General features: G+C 36.3%; 1 protein-coding gene across 2 annotated transcripts; it reads left to right on the plus strand.

Moving 5' to 3' along the window:
- The first annotated feature begins 2,380 nt into the window (after positions 1-2,380).
- LOC138710310 (uncharacterized) lies at positions 2,381-9,362 on the plus strand. Of its 2 annotated transcripts, none has more exons than XR_011335204.1 (6): positions 2,381-5,123; positions 5,781-6,109; positions 6,189-6,344; positions 6,473-6,550; positions 7,439-7,507; positions 7,691-9,362. XR_011335204.1 is itself a non-coding variant. In XM_069841114.1 (6 exons), the coding sequence occupies exons 3-6, from the start codon at positions 6,248-6,250 to the stop codon at positions 7,819-7,821; spliced, it is 375 nt and encodes a 124-aa protein (XP_069697215.1). In that variant the 5' UTR covers positions 3,294-5,123; positions 5,781-6,109; positions 6,189-6,247; the 3' UTR covers positions 7,822-9,362. The 2 variants fall into 2 exon arrangements, 1 of the variants encoding a protein (XP_069697215.1); XM_069841114.1 differs by having other exon boundaries at positions 3,294-5,123.
- The last annotated feature ends 12,174 nt before the right edge of the window (positions 9,363-21,536 follow it).

Below are 21,536 nucleotides of genomic sequence, written 5' to 3' on the forward strand. Positions count from 1 at the left end.
AATCCCAAAAATTTGCCATCCAGTGCCATGGCTCATGTTGGTCCATGCGTAAATATGGCCCTTTGTTGATGACATCTTCTTCAATCCATTCCAGTTTTGATATACTAGTACTATTTTGTGAAATTAGATATATTAACCACTGCGATCTGCTGCTACAACAAACTACGAAAAAGTGACAAATCCCATCCACAGCGAATACCAATTTCCTTTGATGTACTGACAAGCAATGGCTCACATACAAAGCAAACCAAATGACTGGTTTACCTTCGCTATACATCCACATGTTCCGAATTCAGTCAGCAAATGCATTTGTTCATTGTTCAGTCGCTATATGGGCTTAAAACTAGTGTTGTGGGTTTTAATCGATTACTCTAATCGATTAATTGATCAATTTCTAAGATTTTAAGATTAATCGATCAAAAATATTTAATCGATATTCCTCTCTCGGAAATTGCTTACTTAAAAAGCACAATAATACTGTTATTTTCTTTATTGCAAAGCAGGTAGCATAGGGAAAATCTTTGCACAAACACTTCAGAAAGACACTTCAGAAAGAGATGGAAATATGAGGACAGTGACCTAGTCTACCTCTATTGAAAGTTGAAACAATGCGAAACCCTTATTAAGTTTTATGGTTTTCCAAGAAAACTTCCATCTTGTTGTCAGCTCATCTTCCTAGCATATGAAATACATACTTTTCTGGGCTTGTCTCCCTCATCCATTTCCAAATAGCCATGTCTATACTGTGTGCAAGTGAGAGCATAACTACCTTCTTCTCTTTTTAAAATCTGGTAATTCAATTACAACAGGGGCCAGTCTTCTGTTTCGACCGCTGTACTTTTGCAGTTGCAGTTTCTGTACTGAGTTGGTATATGAAGGTTGTGTGTTTAGTTTGATAAAGAAAAAAAAATCAGTTTTCTGTGGTTTGTGAAAAGTGTAAACTCCATTATGTCATATGAGAATTTGAGAGGCAAACTTGGTGAAATGTTAGGATTTAAATTAAACGATCGTGGAGAAGTGCTTGACAGAAAAAAAGTTTTTTCGTGTTTAGTGATGCAGGAAACATTGTTACTAAACGTAGAGCGGCACTTAATTCGGAGCATGTGAATGCACTCACATGTTTAAAATCATGGATGAAGCAGTATTAACTAGGTGAGTCTTCATACTTTTTGTTATTTATGTTTGTCTCAAAAATTCCCAGAGAAATTGACACAATAAATTATAAGCCTCGTAATAAATATGTTAATAAGTAATTGAAATAGTTGTTCTGTAATATAACCATACAATATTTACAGATATACAACATTTAATACTTATGCTAATCACCTAACACAAGTTAAATTTAACAATAATTGAGTGGCTCAGTGCCAGACTTGCCTAAACCACAATTACACTGAAAAGAGTTATTCAAGTCTAAATTTGGACGTCATTTTTTTAAATAATCACATGTCAAAATAAAATTATTTCTCTTTTACCGTAATCTAGTATGTATCTAGTCCATGTAAAAAAGTAAGTTGAAAAACATCATTAACCCAGAAATGTGTTAACTGTCAAACGAATGATAGGCAAGTTTAGCCCTAAAAGAAATTATATTTCAAGCCCAAACATGTGGCATAGGCAATGTTAGACAAGTTTGGCCCTCATAAAAAAAGTTTGAAACCCAAATGAGTGGGATATGCAAGTTAGGTTCAAAAGTATAAGACATTAAAATCATTGCAGGTCAGTGGTATGATGACCGATTTATTGGACTAATTAACAAAGTTACGAACTATAAATCTTTGGAACACAAAGAAAAATATGGAACTCTTTATTCATTATCCCAGTCAGTTGCTTCCATGTCTGGATTGTTGAAACCTTCTCCTTCTACTTTCAGATTTCGGTAATAATAGTGGTAAATTGGAGGGATATATTTCAGTAGTGACATTAAATCTTTCTTCTTCTCTTTCGTGATTGGCCGACCTCTGGGATACGGGAGGTTCAATTTCTGAGAAAAGTTTCGCGATGGGCACCGTCAGAGCCCTTTCCGTGCTATATCAACCACATCAAAATCTATGCAGTCAGACACACTGTATGTTTTGTAGAAAAGTTTCTTGGGTTCATCTTTCCGAAACTGTAACCATCAAATCTTGAGCCATTCCACTTTTTGTTTATTTTCTGATATCTTTCTGTTTGTTATTTCATTTTCTAAAGTATCTGAACTATAGAATAGTTCGCTAGTCATACGATGGACCTGAAATTTTGGATTTCTTTTCTTCGCATCAGCTATTACTCTTTCCCACTTTTCAGGAACATATACTTCTTCGTGATAGCGTTTAGACCTCTCGATGACTCCAAAGTCTATGTCACAGATATCAAAACTGTGGCCAGGAATGAAAAAAATTTTTGATTGATCACTTGAAGGGTTGGATGGTTTAGGCAATACGTAAGATAAGAAGAGAGCTGTTTTAATATTACGATTCTCTCCTCCACAGCTGTCACTATAGAGTGTAAGAACTTTGGTTGTCTGTGGGAGAAAATTGTTGATATGATTGAGAAGGCATGCCATTTCGAACTCCATAGTCATCTAAAATGACAAAATAAAATAGTGCATATGGTGACATAAGCTGTAAATTTTAGCCAAACAACAACAATTATTCGTACTTAGCACTAAGCTTGCCAAACCAACCTCATCAAGGGATTTTTATAGATTTGATTTCGTAAAATACTACCTTTAATTATGTTTCATATGCATGCAAATAGAGCTAAACTTGCTTACATTATAAAATATTAACTGAAAATATCCACCAAAAATAGTGCCTAACCCTCTGCATTTCTTATGAGTTTTGAAAAAATGTAAGAGACAAACTTGCCTAAGCATCACATTATATCAACTTTGCAAAAAATACAATTAAAAATAATAAATCATCCATTAAAATATACTTATTACAAAAATTACTTACCTGATGAAGTCAGATCACCATAATTGGGTTGATAATCTTTGTCAGCATCACTGTTATCTTCAAACATGTGAGGATAAAGAATTACTCAAGAAACAATCTATAATCATGCTACAAATTTGGATATGGTGGACTACGTGTTCGAATACATACGAAAGTAATCATTACTCAACTCTTAATAGAACACTGTTGAGCTGAATTTCAAGAGAAAAATATCTTCAAATGTATGCAACAATCACATATATCACAATGGAATCCCAGCAATAAAGAACATAGAATTCAGTCCAGGATTTACTTTGAACAATCTCCTTATAAATACACATTTGTTCCTACAGCTTCACGTCGTCACTTTCATCGACCAAAAATATCTCCAGACGTATGCAATACTTACTTACTTACTTACTTACTTACTTACAAATGGCTTTTAAAGAACCCGAAGGTTCATTGCCGCCCTCACATAAGCCCGCCATCGGTCCCTATCCTGTGCAAGACCAATCCAGTCTCTATCATCATACCCCACCTCCCTCAAATCCATTTTAATATTATCCTCCCATCTACGTCTCGGCCTCCCTAAAGGTCTTCTTCCCTCCGGTCTCCCAACTAACACTCTATATGCATTTCTGCGTTCGCCCATACGTGCTACATGTCCTGCCCATCTCAAACGTCTGGATTTTAAGTTCCTAATTATGTCAGGTGAAGAATACAATGCGTGCAGTTCTGTGTTGTGTAACTTTCTCCATTCTCCTGTAACTTCATCCCGCTTAGCCCCAAATATTTTCCTAAGCACCTTATTCTCAAACACCCTTAACCTATGTTCCTCTCTCAGAGTGAGAGTCCAAGTTTCACAACCATGCAATAGCCACAAATATCATAATGGAATTCCAGCAATAAAAAATAGAACTCAGTCCAGGGTTTACTTTGAACAACCATTTTATAAATTAACATTTACTCCTACAGCTTCAGGTGGCCAAAATGTTTCCTTCGTCTTCTTCTGCTTCCTCTGCTTGCTCTCCATTTCCATTGATGAGATGGGCATAAAATTCCAGATCGTTGTTTGTTTTCCACAAAGGACCGAAATATTTTGAAAAAAGTTTATCAATATCTTGAATTTTCTCCTTTTTTACTGTCACCCCAAACTGTTTTCTTTGCAACTGCAAGTCATGCATTGCTTCTCCTCGTTTCAAAAGACTTCAGTAAACTCCAAAATCGTTACGATAGTGGCATTTTCCTCTCACTAATACACCTGATTTCCCTTTTTGAAGAAAATTCTCTTAGAGGGGGCTAAGTTGAAAATGCTTTCAGCACCTGTGTCACTCCTTTCCTTCCAGCTGCTGACAGGAACATCATATCCTAGCTTCTTAACAGTTCCTTCTTCTACATAAATTCTGATGTATTCAGAAGAATCAGTCATCGTATTTATTTTCCTTATTCTTTTTCTAATCTACCAAAGACTCTACCTGGCAGGAAAACATGATAAGGCATACCAAATGCCAGATCTCACAATCAGCAGGCCTGCACTACTAGAATATGCAAAAAATAGATACTGGCTATAGAGGATATTGGAAAAGTCGCTTGGTATTTAGAGGATATTGGAAAAGTAGAGATTGCATTTAGAGGAAATTGGAAAAGTAACTATTTTTCAAATGAATTTTTTCACTATATGCAGAGCTCTTTTGAACATTATCGAAGTATAGGTCAATAGAGTGCATTAATCCTTACTATAAAGAGATAAAAAATAATTTTGGTGAAAAAGTGGATTTAGAGGGTTTTGGAACTGTGCACCTCATGTTATGAAAGGACTTCAGGTCTAACTCTTCATATGCCATGTTTGTTTGTTGCTTAGGCAACTATGTCGCACAACTTGCGTGTAGAGCCTAACCATGGATAAATATATAATAGGATGCGAAACTGCGGACAGCACGATCTAGAAGCGGTATTCTGAAATAAGGTGATCAGCGCCCGACGTTGTAGGTGGTAAATCATAGAACTACGTGAGGACCAGCGTTCTCCACTCTCCGATACGAAGTAGTCAGAACGTTGGCCGATGACTAGCCAACAGCGTTATGAAGGCAAGATGGATTCCAGAAAAATGCAAAAGATTCGAGGAAGATGCTCAGCGCCTGGATGCAAGACTGTTAATACTGTGGGAGGGAAGCATTTTTTCTATTTTCCTCAGGAACCTATGAGGTAAGCTTTAGTATTATTATTGTGTCCTGTGTAGCCTAAACCTTACACTTGAAAACAATGTACTTTTTGGTGAAGTAGGTTAGACGAGCTGTGCATTGCTTTCTGCTAATTTATTTAGGATTATAGTAGGGGTATAAATTTAGATGGTTCCGAAATTCAGTCAAACTGTAACGAAATGTGAAATATTGACGAAAAAGAGCAAGAAGGCTGAAAATGAAACCTCGTAAACCTGAATTGTAGCATTAGGCCACATGGCTGCAAACTAAAGCCACGTGGTTTTTAGTATAAACATCTCACAGTTATGGAAAATAAAATTATGCCTTCTTTGATGTAGTTAGCCATTCTGGAGAAATTCTCAATCATGTGTAGTAATAATAATAATAATAATAATAATAATAATAATAATAATAATAATAATAATAATAATAATAATAATAATAAGCTTAGGCCTAATATTTAATTTAGTTTGTACCCAATATCGGTTGCTGCTACCAGTTTTCTTATGGTCACTCACCACCTAGTGATGCGCATTAGACATCTCTTAAAATAACACAAATGCAGCAGATAACTTATTATTTTTTCCCCCAATTTTTGCATGATTTCTATTCAATATTTCTTCTACTTTATCTCATTAGTAATTGTAATCCATTGCTTTAGGTGTTGGAAGTGGCTCCGATTTTGTGGGCTAGAGGACCGGTATCGAGTTGCCGCAGATGCCACACACAGGTTGAGAATCTGCATGGACCACTTCATTGAGTCTGACTATTATAGCTCTTCACAAAAAGTGATACTTAAGCAAACTGCAGTGCCCACTGTTCCTGCTAATGGATTAGTGGTGCCATCAAACCCTAAAATCCGGAGCCCACCATCTAGCCCAGTTATGCCTCGAGCAACCTTATCACCGGGGTCTACCCCAACTTTCAGGCATCACAAGACTTTGCGGACGTATGCTAGGAGGGCGAAGATTGATTCTGCAGCTGCTGAAGGTAATTAGTACACTAGCAATGTTTTTATGTCATTCATGTTTAAAATTTCCGATTTCATTACTCTTTTCTTTATTTTCAGGTACGCGTAGTTTCATAGGTTTACAAGCTGCAACTGAGTAGGCTGCAGGCTTGGCAGCTATGCCTCAAACAATTCCTGCTCCTATGAGTACTCCAGCTTCAAAGATTACTGCTTCGATGGCATATGCCGGGATGAATAAAGATGCATGCCAACAAGGTAATTATTCCACTTAGTCAAGTTTATGGATTTCAAGGAATGCCTTAGTTTCTCATCAGCTGTTCTTACATTACATGTTTCAAAATACATAATTAATTATGTTTCGTTTTTTTTTGTGATTATTACAGGGAACAGTATGATTGGTGAACAGCTGAGGGGCTATCAGCAACCATCGCTCCTATTCAATGTGGTTCCCATAGCTGAAGGTAAGCGATACTGTCTTGTGAGCCTGGTAACATGCTAGTAATCATTTAAGTTAATTGCCCCCTGCCATATGTCTGCAGTTTTCATAATTCATTCTTTTACAGTAGCGAATAATAACAAATCCTCTTAATTACAGGGCAGGGTGTTTATCTTGTTATATATTGATCGTCCAGTTCAAAAGTGCGACAACTCAAAAATTGCCATTTTTTAGTTATTTATACTACTGAAAGCCCCTTTCGGAGCTCTTTCCAATTCAATATTGAGATAAGTCATATTTACAACCAAAAAGAATAAAAACGAAATAAACTGCTTTAGAAGTAATTATAACTATGGACTTTATTAATTCATTATTACTACATTTCGAAATCTATTAATAATGAACTGGAAGATCGTGATATACTCGTCCTGAATACTGACTCAATTCTAATTGTCGTGGTTATGAACCACAACTCTGTCCCTTTTTAGGGGATTTATTTGAAACTTTCAACTGAAGATATCTCAAAACTTGTTTTTTTGTGTTGTCGCACTTTTGAACCAGACGATCGATATTGCAACTGATATCCTGACAAGTCTCCCTGGCACACGAAGTACACTATCATTCCCTCTTACTGACTTCTCTTTAATATCCCAACACCTCTGCTGATTATCCCTTTCTGTTAGTGTCAGTTGTCCTCTATAGCCCAGCCTATTAGCAAAAAAATATTTTATATTACATTACAACGAACAATTCAGATTAACACAATCAAATTTGTTGCAGCATTAAACTTTTGGATTGTTACTATTACTTAACATTTATATGAGTTATAATTTGTACAGTTAAGAGCAGTTTGAAATGAATGGAGCACAAAGTCTGTTCAATTCTTGCTTCAATTTATCATTTATTTCCTTAGATACTGACATGAATACATCCAAGATGGAACAGTTTCCTTCAGCTTCAGCTACACCTCCTTCCAAACTTGGTAAATATTCATCACATTTTGATGTATTGTCAATTTTGTAGTATGTTATATAGCCTATCCATAGCTTGCATGCCTTTTGTTAGGCCTACATTAACTTAACAAGGCTAAAGGTGTTGTCATGTTTCATTTTTTATTTAAAATAGTTCCCAGCAATCAATCTGAAGTTAATTTCGTAATCTTTAGGTCCTGGTGTTGCAAAACGAAAACTTTTCTCGAGTCCTCACTTCTCATCTTCACCCAGGAGCAACAAACTAAAAATGGCAGCTCTGAAAGCAAAGGTGAAGAGACTGGAGAAAAAATTGCAGTGTCTTTAAAGTAGTGTAAATAGCTCATATTGTGTGTAACAAAAAGGTATAATATCATATTGGTGGAAAGTTCATAGCTTTTTTTATTATTTTTTTATATTTTTATTTATTTTTTTTTGCCCCAGAAAAAATGTTTTTAGCAAATGTTAAATATATTGTGTAATTATAGGGAGCAAAGTTACAGTATGTGGTACATGTGTGCGTATGTAAGAGAGATATTTGACTTTGGAAGTTGGGGGTTAACATACCTTCAGTTCACCTAGTAAACTTTTTTGCCCAACATAATGCAAGTAAGTGATGCAGCTCATGTATTTCACTCTGACCCTCAGTACATACAACATTTTGGTATATGTTACCGTTATGTGTATGCCAAACAACAATGTCTAAGAACCTTAGATGTGATCCTAGAAAAGTGTTCTAAAATGTGTTGCAAAATAGTAGATAGTAATATGACAGTTTCAATTATCAAACATTTTTTTGTAGTATCTGAAATCCGATTAATGTAATATGTATCTAGTCAGCGATGTATGCAACGGAGGGGAGAAAGGAATTGGCCACTCTTACTCATTACCTCCTGCTCTGATTGTCCCATGAGTGTTACTTGTAGGGTCCAAACCTGTTTTTGGACAGTTGACTAACCAATAGTTGATGGGTCCAGGCAGACAAGGGGACAAACCATAAATTTCGATACGTAGGATATCTCATTGGAATGTGAAGAAATATGTTCTGACTAAACTATATGACAACACATTATTCAAATGGTATCATTTACATCTGTAAACGAGCACAGATGGCAGAGCATTCCAAAATATAAATATATAGATGTGGCTTTTTCTCTTATCCGACTGGGCCCCACAATTTCAATTATTCAATTTGTTGTATAGACTTTACCAATGTACTGCACACTAAATATGTAAGTGTATCTGTGTGTATAGGATTACCAGATGTTCTGGATTTCGCTTGACATGTCCTGCATCCTGCCAGGGTTCGTAAAAATCAGAAATTGTCCTGCTTTTCTTTCTTGCCAATTCCCAATGGACAAAAGAGAGTAACTATTGAGTTGGGGTCCATTAGAGGAATTATGTTTGTAAAATCCTTGCTCAAACAAGTCGAGTCACCAGAGAAGGATTAACAATCCGAAAATTAAATAAGGTAAAAGCTAATTTAGAATCCGTATACTTCAATTCTATTCATGATAATAGTTATGTATCAGTTTTATTGTACAAAGACAAACAAATTACCTAATTATATAACAGAATGTAAAAAGACGTCACGTCAAGTATCAAGTTAGTCTATTATGCCCTGCTTTTATATGGAAAATTCTTTTTCATTTAAAATGACCTGCTTTTAAATTGTTACAATCTGGTAACCCTAGTGCACATGTAGTGTATGTTAAACAGTGATATGATGGACCTTGTCAAAATTGTGTTGTTGAATGTATTGTAAAATAGTATACAGTAATATAGTAATTTCAATTATGTAACTAGTTTTTGCAGACTTAAAGTGCACTATACACTATTACCTAAAGAATAAAATCCCAATTATCTAACCTTGTTTTCTTTTATTTTCTGTCCCTGTTTGGCTGTATTTTAATTAGTTACATTATAAGGTAGTGTAAAATAGACCGTCTCTTCCAACTATTGGCTCCAATAACAATTTTCAGTGAAAGATGATGTGAGGAATAAAAATTTTAAAGTTTTACTTTAAATTGAGGGTTTGGGGCAGGGGGGGGAGGAGGAATATTTACTGCATATAGTTCAACTTTTCGCCGCCAGGCGCGCTGCTAGATACGCGGAGTAATTAGTTATTATTTTCGCTACTTGGGTGCGCTGCTGGATGTACGGAGTAGTTACTCTTTTCGCTACTTGGTGCGCTCTAGATGTAATAACGCCTCTAACCGCATATAGATGGCAGCACGATCAATTCTACAACAGCGCCTCTAGTATGTGTTACGGGAAACTCAGTGAGTTTCGCATCCTATTATATATTTATCCATGGCCTAACCTATCAAAAGCTTTCACCTGAGTAAATAGTTAGAATTTCACTCGCCAGGTGGCAGTGGTGTTACAGTTTTCGTATTAATAGAATCTTTTGACACTAGATGGGGGCAACACTAAAGCCGAAAAATAGAGATGTGTATTGTTTTATTAAGTCTTGCTGCTTTACACTCTATTCCCTGAGGAACATTCAGTAAATATGTTAAAGGCTAAAAAATGATTGGCAAAAAATATTAATTTACAAGCTGTCCGACACGGAATATGATTATTGTAGGTCTACTAATCAAAACCAAGTAATTGCAAACAGAAAGAAAAACCATAATTCTGATGACAAAATGTAGGCCTATTCTGATTTCCTGAAATATAATGATTTAACATAATATACCATTTTATGAGGTCAAGCATTGGTCTGAAAATGTGATTCCTCAACATATTCTCAAATACTTCAAAACAAAATCTCATCTAGCTCTGATAGAAATAAAAATCAGAAGAATTCAACACAAGGCAGTGATACCAAGCCGAAAAGTTATGTTTCCAATAATGTACGATGCAATACAGTCTCATAGCAACACTTCATTGGAGAGGAACAATATTTCAAGATATAATTCTCATAAATTAGATTCCACTTGTGTAGATCCCATTATGTAAAATTTATCCTCCAACAATTTGATGAATTCTGGAAAGAAACAGCTAATGAACAATTTTCTAAAACAAAAAATACAACAATTAAAAGATATAATTAGCCACTAACCCATTATCTCCTGGCTTAGTTGCTTCATAGGTGGTGCCTTGTCGGTATCACTTGTGACCTGTCTTCGGACAGTTGACTAAACAACAACAAAACAAGGGATCAAGATGTAAAAACAAGGGATATAAAATTATGCCTTTACTGAAATCAGACGTTTTCCTTAGGACTGGTATTTAATTTTAATATTAGGATAAATTACTATCTTGGAAATTTCAAGCTCATAGGGAACTTGCACTCTAAATATCATGCAGTCGAATACTAATGAAAATAATACTAATTGATCTTATTTCTCATTACGAATGTCATAACAATAGAAACTTGTTAAAACTAGGATTGCCATAATGAAGAAACAAAGAAACCAGTACAGTACATGATTCACAAGTCAATTTGATCGACAGGAAAAAACGTAGGAATTTATAAGAAACTTGTATACATCATTTATTTTCCACATTAATATCACTTGTTTACTTAATGTGGATGAGACTGGCCACTTCAGTGATACACTTTACCTTATCTAGCACACTATTTGGCATGCAATTTACATTATTTTAGCACCACACCATTCATGTCACAGAACCTCTCATACTTCTCATAACTGTGAAGAGAAGGAAGGATGAGTTGTGAAGCTAACTGCAGTTCACATTATACTCTATCTGCAGATGCGTTTACTAACTTAAGTGATAATTTGTTTCTTTCTTGTATCCACTGGCCATTCATCAAAGAAAATGATCTTTGAATGTTGGTATTATATCCATGTAGACAGAAATAACAATTCTACCATTTGCAGCAGTTCTAAGTAGGCTACTGCACCACGGAAATACAACTGCGACAAAAATTTACCGAGATTTCGTGTGAAATCATATTTTTAGAAATTTCCTCTTTGTTGTGCAGTAGGAAAAAATTAAATTTTATCACCTAGTCAGACAGAAGGCTCTTACTGAGTTCGTAAGATGTATTATCTTGCACCCATTTGAGTATCATTTGAACACTATCTTACAAATTATTGCATTTTTCCAGATTTCTGTCCGACTTCATTCAAAATCGTGGACATCAGTCTTTTCTCCCTACACTATAAAGCCATGGACTGTCCGCGGCCCTTTGTTACAACCCAATGCATTTTCTCAATTCTCTTCATCAGATCATTTTCAAGGGATATGTGTTTACATTCACAAAAATATACAAGTAAGCTCTTGAAGGATGTTTACTTTACATTCAAACAATATAATTTATTGTAAACAATAAATGCATAATGTTCTAAATTGTAAAACTTTAATTAATAATATAATTTGTTTATATCTACATTTTATACAGTTATATTACTGAATCATTAATCAATGCAGAGAACTTAAATTGTACAACGAGAGAGTGAACAGGGCATCAGCAGAAATATTAAAATTTTCCTTATTAATGTTGGAATATGTCTTGAAATGTTTGTGAGATGCCACAGAAACTAGTGAAATGTCATAAGTATGCCTCAAAATTGGTGTTTCTATTTCGATAAATAAGATAAATTGATGAAATCAAGAAACTGCTGTAATGGAATTGAAAACTGGCAAAGCTATAGGAAGCTTTACAGGTTTTCCCGATTGCAGGGTCATGGGGATTGTGTCTGGGCATTGCACACACGTACTCCATGCCAAAGGTGAGTGTAAGCTCACGTCTATCACGTGTGTTGTGGGGGAAAGGCGTCATATGACACAGCTTCTCTCTGACCAGCCTGTACAGCTACCACAATGCCCCTGATGTATGGGACGATCCCCAGCCAGGGTGAGGATTTTGATTACTTAAAAAATTATCTATAAAAGACCCAAAAAGTTATATTATAATGACTAGAACCCGGAATTTTAGGTGCTAAAAGTTAATATTGTTCCTCACTATAGTTTAATATAAAAGCCATGCCCCCACTTCTTTGAGATGCCATTCTTGTCATTCAGTATTTTCCCTTCGGTACTGCTAGGGGTCTCTAATCCTCTTAACCACCACTTACAAACTAGCGCACGATTTACAAGATCATGCCATACCTCCACTTCATTGAAATGCCATTCTTGTCATTCAGTATTTCCCCTTTGGTATCGTTAAAGGTCTTTAATCCTCTTAACCTCACTTACAAGTTAGCACACGGTTTACAAGATCCATTGCTCAGTCCTTCTGACTCTGTTGTCTATTATTACATATCGGACTCTTGTGAGCTAGCTTAAAACTCTCCTCACGGGCACTAGGCCTACTTCTATTCATCTACACTCAGTGACATTCTTAACTTTTAGCACATAAAATTCTGGGCTCTAATAATGACCTAAAATGCTGAAAAAACAGACCTAAAAACAAACAATCCTATATATAAGTAGTCAAAATACTACCCTAAATTAACAGCTCTTCAGACTGTCTACTATGGTATTCCCATATAAAAGTATAAAAATTTCCCACACGAACACAAATTTTCCCACAACCTACAGTGTGAGCTGCAATAAAATAATTAATTAGGTCATAATTAAACGTTGAGCTACAATAAAAGAGAAGGGTGGATGTACCAACCACCAAATCTCCTCCACATCTAGCACAGTGTATCCCAATAGCGGAAACTAAAATGGATGCTGGTGACTTCAAAGTTGCTCTAGTTCAATTCATTTATTTGGAAGCAAAGCGTACAACTTAGCTGAGAGCTTCATGTGCTATTCTAGTCTCTTCTTCTTTTTGACATGACTATCGAAAAAATCCTTCCAAGTTCTGCATTTGAATGAGGTAGTGTCAGTACTAAATGGAAGGAATACATAATGGTACCTATCTTTAAGAAGGGGGACAAGATAACTGTAGTAACTTTCGAGGAATATCACTTTTGTTAACATCGTACAAAATTTTGTCCAATATTCTTTTGAGAAGATTAACTCCATATGTAGATGAAATTATTGGGGATCATCAGTGTGGTTTTAGGCGTAATAGATCAACTATTGACCAGATATTTTGTATTCGACAGATAATGGAGAAAAAATGGGAATATAAGGGTACAGTGCATCAGTTATTCATAGATTTCAAAAAGGCATGTGACTCGGTTAAGAGAGAAGTTTTATATGATATTCTTATTGAATTTGGTATTCCCAAGAAACTAGTTCGATTAATTAAAATGTGTCTCAGTGAAACTTACAGCAGAGTTCGTATAGGTCAGTTTCTGTCAGATGCGTTTCCAATTCACTGCGGGCTAAAGCAAGGAGATGCACTATCACCTTTACTTTTTAACTTTGCTCTAGATTATGCCATTAGGAAAGTCCAGGATAACAGAGAGGGCTTGGAATTGAACGGGTTACATCAGCTGCTTGTCTATGTGGATGACGTGAATATGTTAGGAGAAAATCCACAAACGATTAGGGAAAACACGGAAATTTTACTGGAAGCAAGTAAAGAGATAGGTTTGGAAGTAAATCCCGAAAAGACAAAGCATATGATTATGTCTCGTGACCAGAATATTGTACGAAATGGAAATATAAAAATTGGAAATTTATCTTTTGAAGAGGTGGAGAAGTTCAAATATCTTGGAGCAACAGTAACAAATATAAATGATATTCGGGAGGAAATTAAACACAGAATAAATATGGGAAATGCCTGTTATTATTCGGTTGAGAAGCTTTTATCATCCAGTCTGCTGTCAAAAAATCTGAAAGTTAGAATTTATAAAACAGTTATATTACCGGTTGTTCTTTATGGTTGTGAAACTTGGAGTCTCACTTTGAGAGAGGAACATAGGTTAAGGGTGTTTGAGAATAAGGTGCTTAGGAAAATATTTGGGGCTAAGAGGGATGAAGTTACAGGAGAATGGAGAAAGTTACACAACACAGAACTGCACGCATTGTATTCTTCACCTGACATAATTAGGAACATTAAATCCAGACGTTTGAGATGGGCAGGACATGTAGCACGTATGGGCGAATGCAGAAATGCATATAGAGTGTTAGTTGGGAGGCCGGAGGGAAAAAGACCTTTGGGAAGGCCGAGACGTAGATGGGAGGATAATATTAAAATGGATTTGAGGGAGGTGGGATATGATGATAGAGACTGGATTAATCTTGCTCAGGATAGGGACCAATGGCGGGCTTATGTGAGGGCGGCAATGAACCTCCAGGTTCCTTAAAAGCCAGTAAGTAAGTAAGTAAGTAAGTGTCAGTACTAATTTCGCGAGTTTTCCTATATTGGGAAATTTTACTTCGTCATTGAAGACTAGCTTAAATTACTAAAAAAAATTACACGACTACTATGAAATAGCCAATGTGTGTTATCACCATTTAACTCGAGAAAAATTCGTTCCGGCACTGGGAATCGAACCTGGGACCTCTCAGCTCTACGCGCTGAGTGCTCTTTCCAACTGAGCTATGCCGGGACACGATCCACATTGCCGGCTGAACTCCTCTCGTAATGTTTTACGGCCTTACTACCTGCACTTTAAACAATGTAAGTTATACATGCAGTAGCGCATATTTAAATGACTTTATGGCCATATTCAACATCAGTTTGTGACAACTGCTAACAGTTAATACATCACATATTCATTATATATGAGGTCTCGCCTACCTCATCCTGACATTGTATACATATGCCCAGGAAAGATTCAACTGTTAATGGGAAAATGCCAAAAAGGGTGACACTACAAAAACATTACATTACAATGTTTTTGAAAGAGGCTTATGCTATCTTTCGAGAGGAACAGTTCAGGCTTTTCAAAGTTTTGCAGTTTGAAACTCAAAAATGTCCTCTTATTGAAGGATATACCATGTGATCAATGCAGATGTCATTTACACGAACACTTCATTTTTAAATTGAAAGCACTAAAAATAATTTATTTTGAAGAATTCTGGAAATTTACGCTAAGTAATGTTTCATTAAATTCTGCATGTTGATAGAACTCTTGCTGGAAGGTCTGGGAAAAAGATTCAGAGGCAGACTGACTTTGTTCTTGAAGGAAGGCTTTGTTGATGAACTTCGAGATATTGTAATTAACTATTTTCCAGAAATGATGTGACATGTCAACCTGATAAAATTTATTACCTTCCTGAAGATATATGAAATGTAAACTCTAATTATTTTGTTTAATCTCGTATTTAAGTTTAAACATTATACCGGGATCACTTTTCTTTTTTCTGCATTGTTGTGCAGCATGTTATTCATCATCTCCAAGTAGCGGTCTGAACACCTGAATGTATAAGAATTTCTATATTTCTGGATGGTTGTGGACACGTACACCAAGGCGGGCAACAATTGCAAACGAAATGATACTAAACTTGAGGAATGTTACTACAGGGGTATAGTATTGTGTGACAGTTTGATTAGGTGTGTATTATATGGCAGATTAGGTTAGATTATGTGTATATTATTATGTAACAGGTTAGGTTAGGTTTGATCAGGTGTGTAGTATTATGTGACAGGTTAGGTTTGATTAGGTGTGTAGTATTATGTGAGAGTTTAGGTTAGGTTTGATCAGGTGTGTAGTATTATGTGACAGGTTAGGTTAGGTTTGATTAGGTGTGTATTATGTGAGAGGTTAGGTTAGGTTTGATCAGATGTGTAGTATTAAGTGAGAGGTTAGGTTAGGTTTGATTAGGTGTGTATTATGTGAAAGGTTAGGTTAGGTTTGATTAGGTGTGTGTTATGTGACAGGTTAGGTTAGGTTTGATCAGGTGTGTAGTATTATGTGACAGGTTAGGTTAGGTTTGATTAGGTGTGTAGTATTATGTGAGAGGTTAGGTTAGGTTTGATTAGATGTGTATTATTATGTGACAGGTTAGGTTAGGTTTGATCAGGTGTAGTAGTAATACGTTTATTTGTAGTAGTACGTTTATTTTGCCTGGCAGAGTTAAGGCCATGAGGCCTTCTCTTCCACTCAACCAGGTTTCAATAATACAAATACATACTTACTTACTTACAAATGGCTTTTAAGGAACCCGAAGGTTCATTGCCGCCCTAACATAAGCCCGCCAGCGGTCCCTATCCTGTGCAAGATTAATCCAGTCTCTATCATCATACCCCACCTCCCTCAAATCCATTTTAATATTATCCTCCCATCTACGTCTCGGCCTCCCTAAAGGTCTTTTTCCCTCCGGTCTCCCAACTAACACTCTATATGCATTTCTGGATTCGCCCATACGTGCTACATGCCCTGCCCATCTCAAACGTCTGGATTTAATGTTCCTACAAATACATGAGATAAAAAATTTGATTACAAAACAATACAAAAGAAAATAACTTAGGAATTACATAAAATATAGTAGGAGATTACAATAGACAAGATCAGTTATATAATATATAAAATAAAGTAGAAAATTACACATAATCAAAATCAGTTACATAACATAAGGGGAATACACACACACACACACAAACACACAATTTATAAGATTTAAAATGCCCGAGACAAATTGGACGATTAATTTACTTGAGATATATTATTCAGTTAATATACTAATTGAAGAATACATATGGGTGACAAGACATAAAATGTTGATTAGCAAAGTCCTACTAAATGGCACACAAACACAAATGATTGAGTAATATATGAAGATAATAAAAAAAAAGAAAAGAGAAAAAAAAAGAAGAAGAGAGAGAGGAGAAAAAAAATAACAACTTGGTCATTTAAGACTATTTAGAAACTTCCGCAAGAGTTTAGTTCTGTTCATTAAAGACATTTCTAAGTAGAGTGTACTTAAAAGATTTTAGATTCCGACTGCTCCTGATTTCCTGTGACAAGGAATTCCAGGAACGAGCTGTGTGTATTGTGAAGGAAGCAGAGTAGAGAGATGTTTGATGGAGTGGAATTGATAGAACATGGTTATGCTGCGAACGTGTATCACGGTTGTGGTGGGATGCTAAAAGTGTGAAGCGAGGAACTAGGTAAATAGGTGTGGAATTATTTAAAATCTGATACAGCAAACAGAGTGAATGAATTGAACGTCTCTCCCGTAAACGAAGCCAAGATAATTGAAAGAAATACTCGGAGACATGATCACAGTGACGGCTGTTAAAAATGAAACGAACACAAGCATTATGAACACGCTGAAGCCTCAATGACAATTCAACACTAAGATCACTATACAAAACGTCGCAATAGTCAAAGTAAGGCATCACCAGGGTCTGTATCAAGATCTGTTTCAGTTTAGAAGGAAAGAAATTTTTCAGTCTTTTCAGAGAATGCAAGATTGAGAAAGTTTTCTTACAGACATATTTTACCTGTGCATTCCAGCTGAGATTCGAGTCGAAATGGAAACCTAAGTTTTTAACCGTAGTACTGAATGGTATTATAGTATTATTTAAAGTCACTGGCAAAAGTGTATTAATGTTGATGGAAGATAGTAATCTTTGATGTCCTAGTAGAATTACTTGCGTTTTCCCGGGATTAAGGTTCAGCCTGCATTTTCTAGCCCAGCTGCTGATTAACGTAAGATCATGATTTAATTTTGATAGGCTATCATTAAGTGAGTTTGGTCGTGAATGTATATATATCTGAAGATCATCTGCATAGAGATGATGCTGACAATGTTTAAGGGCAGTAGAGATGTCGTTAATGTAAATAGCGAAAAATAGAGGCCCTAGTACAGATCCTTGAGGGATTCCTGCCTTCACGTCTCGCCATGAAGAAAACCGATTATTGTGAGACACACATTGATGGCGATCGCGAAGGTAAGATTCCATCCACATGATTGCCGTGTCTGACAAATGCAACATTTTCAGCTTTGCAATAAGAATATCAATGTCGATAGTTTCAAATGCTCGAGAAAAGTCCAATAGTGATAGTACGGTCACTTCGCGTCTGTCCATAGCTTCACGAGCATCTTCAGTGATCTTAAGTAGGGCAGTAGAGGTGCTATGATTTGGTCTGAAGCCGGACTGGAGTGGATCAAGGAGATTATACGAGTCCAGGTAGTCGGTGAGTTGCCTGTGGACTATACGTTCTAGTACTTTAGATAATGTCGGAAGAATACTTATTGGTCTGTAGTCGCTAGGAGCGGTAGGCTGAGTGACTTTAGGGAGGGGTCGAACAAGAGCATATTTCCATTGCACAGGGTAGGAGGATGTGATAAGAGAAGCGTTGAAGATATGTGTAAGAGTTGGAAGAATAATGTCGATTATTTTACTAAGCATTGTTGTGGTAATACCGTCGGTGCCTTGTGCTTTTGTTTTGATACGTTTTAAAGATTTAATTATGTCTATAGGAGATACGTCACATAGAAAAAAATTTCTCACGTATAGGCGGAGGTCGGGATGTGAGTTCGTCTATAACTTGTTGTTTTGTGACTCTGTCAGGACAAATGGGTGGTGACGAAGTATAGTGGTCATTTAGTTCGTCGAGTGAAATGTTAATAGTGTCAGTCTGTGGTTTTTGTTTACCTAGGCCCATTATTCGTAAGTTTTTCCATAAGTTCTTTGCTGTGGTGTCAGGTTCGATAAGTCTGTGGCTATGCTGGATTTTGGCATTACATATTATTTGCGTCGTTCTGTTTCGCAGGCTTTTGTAATACTGCCAGTTATTAGCGGTTTTATGACGCTTATAAGTACGAAAAGCCGCATCCCTTCTCGCCATTAGTTCCCCTATTGTGTCGGTCATCCACGGGGCGGGAGGTCTGGATACTCGTTTAGTCTTTACGGGTGCGTGTTTGTCGTATAATTGTAGTATCATATCATTGAAAGCTTCCACTTTCTCGTCAACAGTATGTAAGTTCCAAATATAATTCCAAGGCATTTCTAAAGCGTCAGCTGTAAGTTTAGTTTCGTCAATGTTATTCATGTCCCTGTAAGATATTGTCTTGGATATCCGTTTAGGACACTGAAGCGAGTATTCTACGTAAATTAAGTCATGAGCTGAGATACCGGGCACTGGTAGTTGTCCGTGTCTTAGGACTCTCTGGGGGTGAGTGGTCACAATTAGGTCAAGTAGCGTCTCAGTAGAAGCAGTGTGATGTGTTGGTAGGAGGGGTAGTATTGTCATGTTACAGGAATTAAACATTGATTTAAGCTTATTTGCATCTGCTGAATTAGTAGAGAGAAGGTTAGTGTTGAAATCACCGGCAACAATAACATGTTCATAGTGGGGAATTAAATCCAACAGTGCATTTTCAAGATCAACGAGATGGCCAATTTTCGGTGGTTGGTATGTAACGCAGATAAGACATTTTTTAAAGTTGGAGGAAATTTCGACAAAGTGAAATTCTGGACGGGCTGAATACTGGGAGGGAGAGTGTAGAATGATTTTAGGTTGGAGATCACTTCTAATATAAGCTGCTACGCCATCTCCCCGCTTTCCTGTTCCGTCATTTCTAAGTAGCGTATATCCATCCAAATGGACAAGTGAAGAGTGTGAGTGAAGGTGTGAAGTATTATGTGACAGGTTAGGTTAGGTTTGATTAGGTGTGTAGTATTATGTGAGAGTTTAGGTTAGGTTTGATCAGGTGTGTAGTATTATGTGACAGGTTAGGTTAAGTTTGATTAGGTGTGTAGTATTATGTGACAGGTTAGGTTAGGTTTGTTCAGGTGTGTATTATGTGAGAGGTTAGGTTAGGTTTGATTAGGTGTGTATTATTATGTGACAGGTTAGGTTAGGTTTGATCAGGTGTGTAGTATTATGTGAGAGGTTAAGTTAAATTAGATGTGTATTATGTGAGGGGTTAGGTTAGGTTTGATTAGGTGTGTATTATTATGTGAGAGGTTAGGTTAGGTTTGATCAGGTGTGTAGTATTAAGTGAGAGGTTAGGTTAGGTTTGATTAGGTGTGTAGTATTATGTGACAGGTTAGGTTAGGTTTGATTAGGTGTGTATTATTATGTGAGAGGTTAGGTTAGGTTTGATTAGGTGTGTATTATTATGTGACAGATTAGGTTAGGTTTGATCAGGTGTGTAGTATTATGTGACAGGTTAGGTTAGGTTTGGTTAGGTGTGTAGTATTATGTGAGGGTTTAGGTTAGGTGTGATCAGGTGTGTAGTATTATGTGACAGGTTAGGTTAGGTTTGATTAGGTGTATAGTATTATGTGACAGGTTAGGTTAGGTTTGATCAGGTGTGTATTATGTGAGAGGTTAGGTTAGGTTTGATTAGGTGTGTATTATGTGACAGGTTAGGTTAGGTTTGATCAGGTGTGTAGTATTATGTGAGAGGTTGGGTTAGATTCGATCAGGTGTGTAGTATTATGTGAGAGGTTAAGTTACTATGTGAGAGGTTAGGTTAGATTAGGTTATTATGTGAGGGGTTAGGTTAGATTAGGTATGTATTATGTGAGGGGTTAGGTTAGGTTTGATTAGGTGTGTATTATGTGAGAGGTTAGGTTAGGTTTGATCAGGTGTGTAGTATTATGTGACAGGTTAGGTTAGGTTTGATTAGGTGTGTAGTATTATGTGAGAGGTGAGGTTAGGTTAGGTGTGTATTATGTGAGAGGTTAGATTAGGTGTGTATTATTATGTGAGAGGTTAGGTTAGGTTTGATTAGGTGTGTATTATATGAGAGGTTAGGTTAGATGAGGTGTGTATTATTATGTGACAGGTTAGGTTAGATTAGGTGTGTATTATGTTACAGGTTAGGTTAGGTTTGATTAGGTCTGTAGTATTATGCGGCACATTAGGTTAGGTTTGGTGAGGTGTGTATTATTATGTGAGTCGTTAGGTTAGATTTGATTAGGTGTGTAGTATTATGTGAGAGGTGTTGGCGACACTGAAACCCACTGTTACATTAACGAAATATGGCCGTATTTAGGGCTGATTGGGTGGGCTTACAGCTCTCCCAGTGATCGCGTCAATTTATAATATTCAATACTGTAAATTCAATGCATTCTCAAGGTATTTTTAGCAAGTTCCTATAGTGGCCGGAACATAGACTAAATAATCTTTACCTCACTTTCAATTAAACTATTTTTTTTTCAACTCTTCAATAAAAGAAGATTGCATCATAGAACAAACAAGCAGTCGATTGAATTATCCTAGATCTATAAATGTCCTTCTTGCTGTATAATCCGCAATT

The sequence above is a fragment of the Periplaneta americana genome, chromosome 12, assembly GCF_040183065.1.
Source record: "Periplaneta americana isolate PAMFEO1 chromosome 12, P.americana_PAMFEO1_priV1, whole genome shotgun sequence".
Taxonomy (NCBI): domain Eukaryota; kingdom Metazoa; phylum Arthropoda; class Insecta; order Blattodea; family Blattidae; genus Periplaneta; species Periplaneta americana.

Bases quoted from the DNA above. Each gene is read 5' to 3' on its own strand.
- LOC138710310 (XM_069841114.1), top strand. From the start codon at position 6,248: ATGCCTCAAACAATTCCTGCTCCTATGAGTACTCCAGCTTCAAAGATT. The intron at 6,551-7,438 runs GTAAGCGATACT...TTATTTCCTTAG, and splicing joins TGTGGTTCCCATAGCTGAAG to ATACTGACATGAATACATCC. The intron at 7,508-7,690 runs GTAAATATTCAT...CGTAATCTTTAG, and splicing joins TACACCTCCTTCCAAACTTG to GTCCTGGTGTTGCAAAACGA.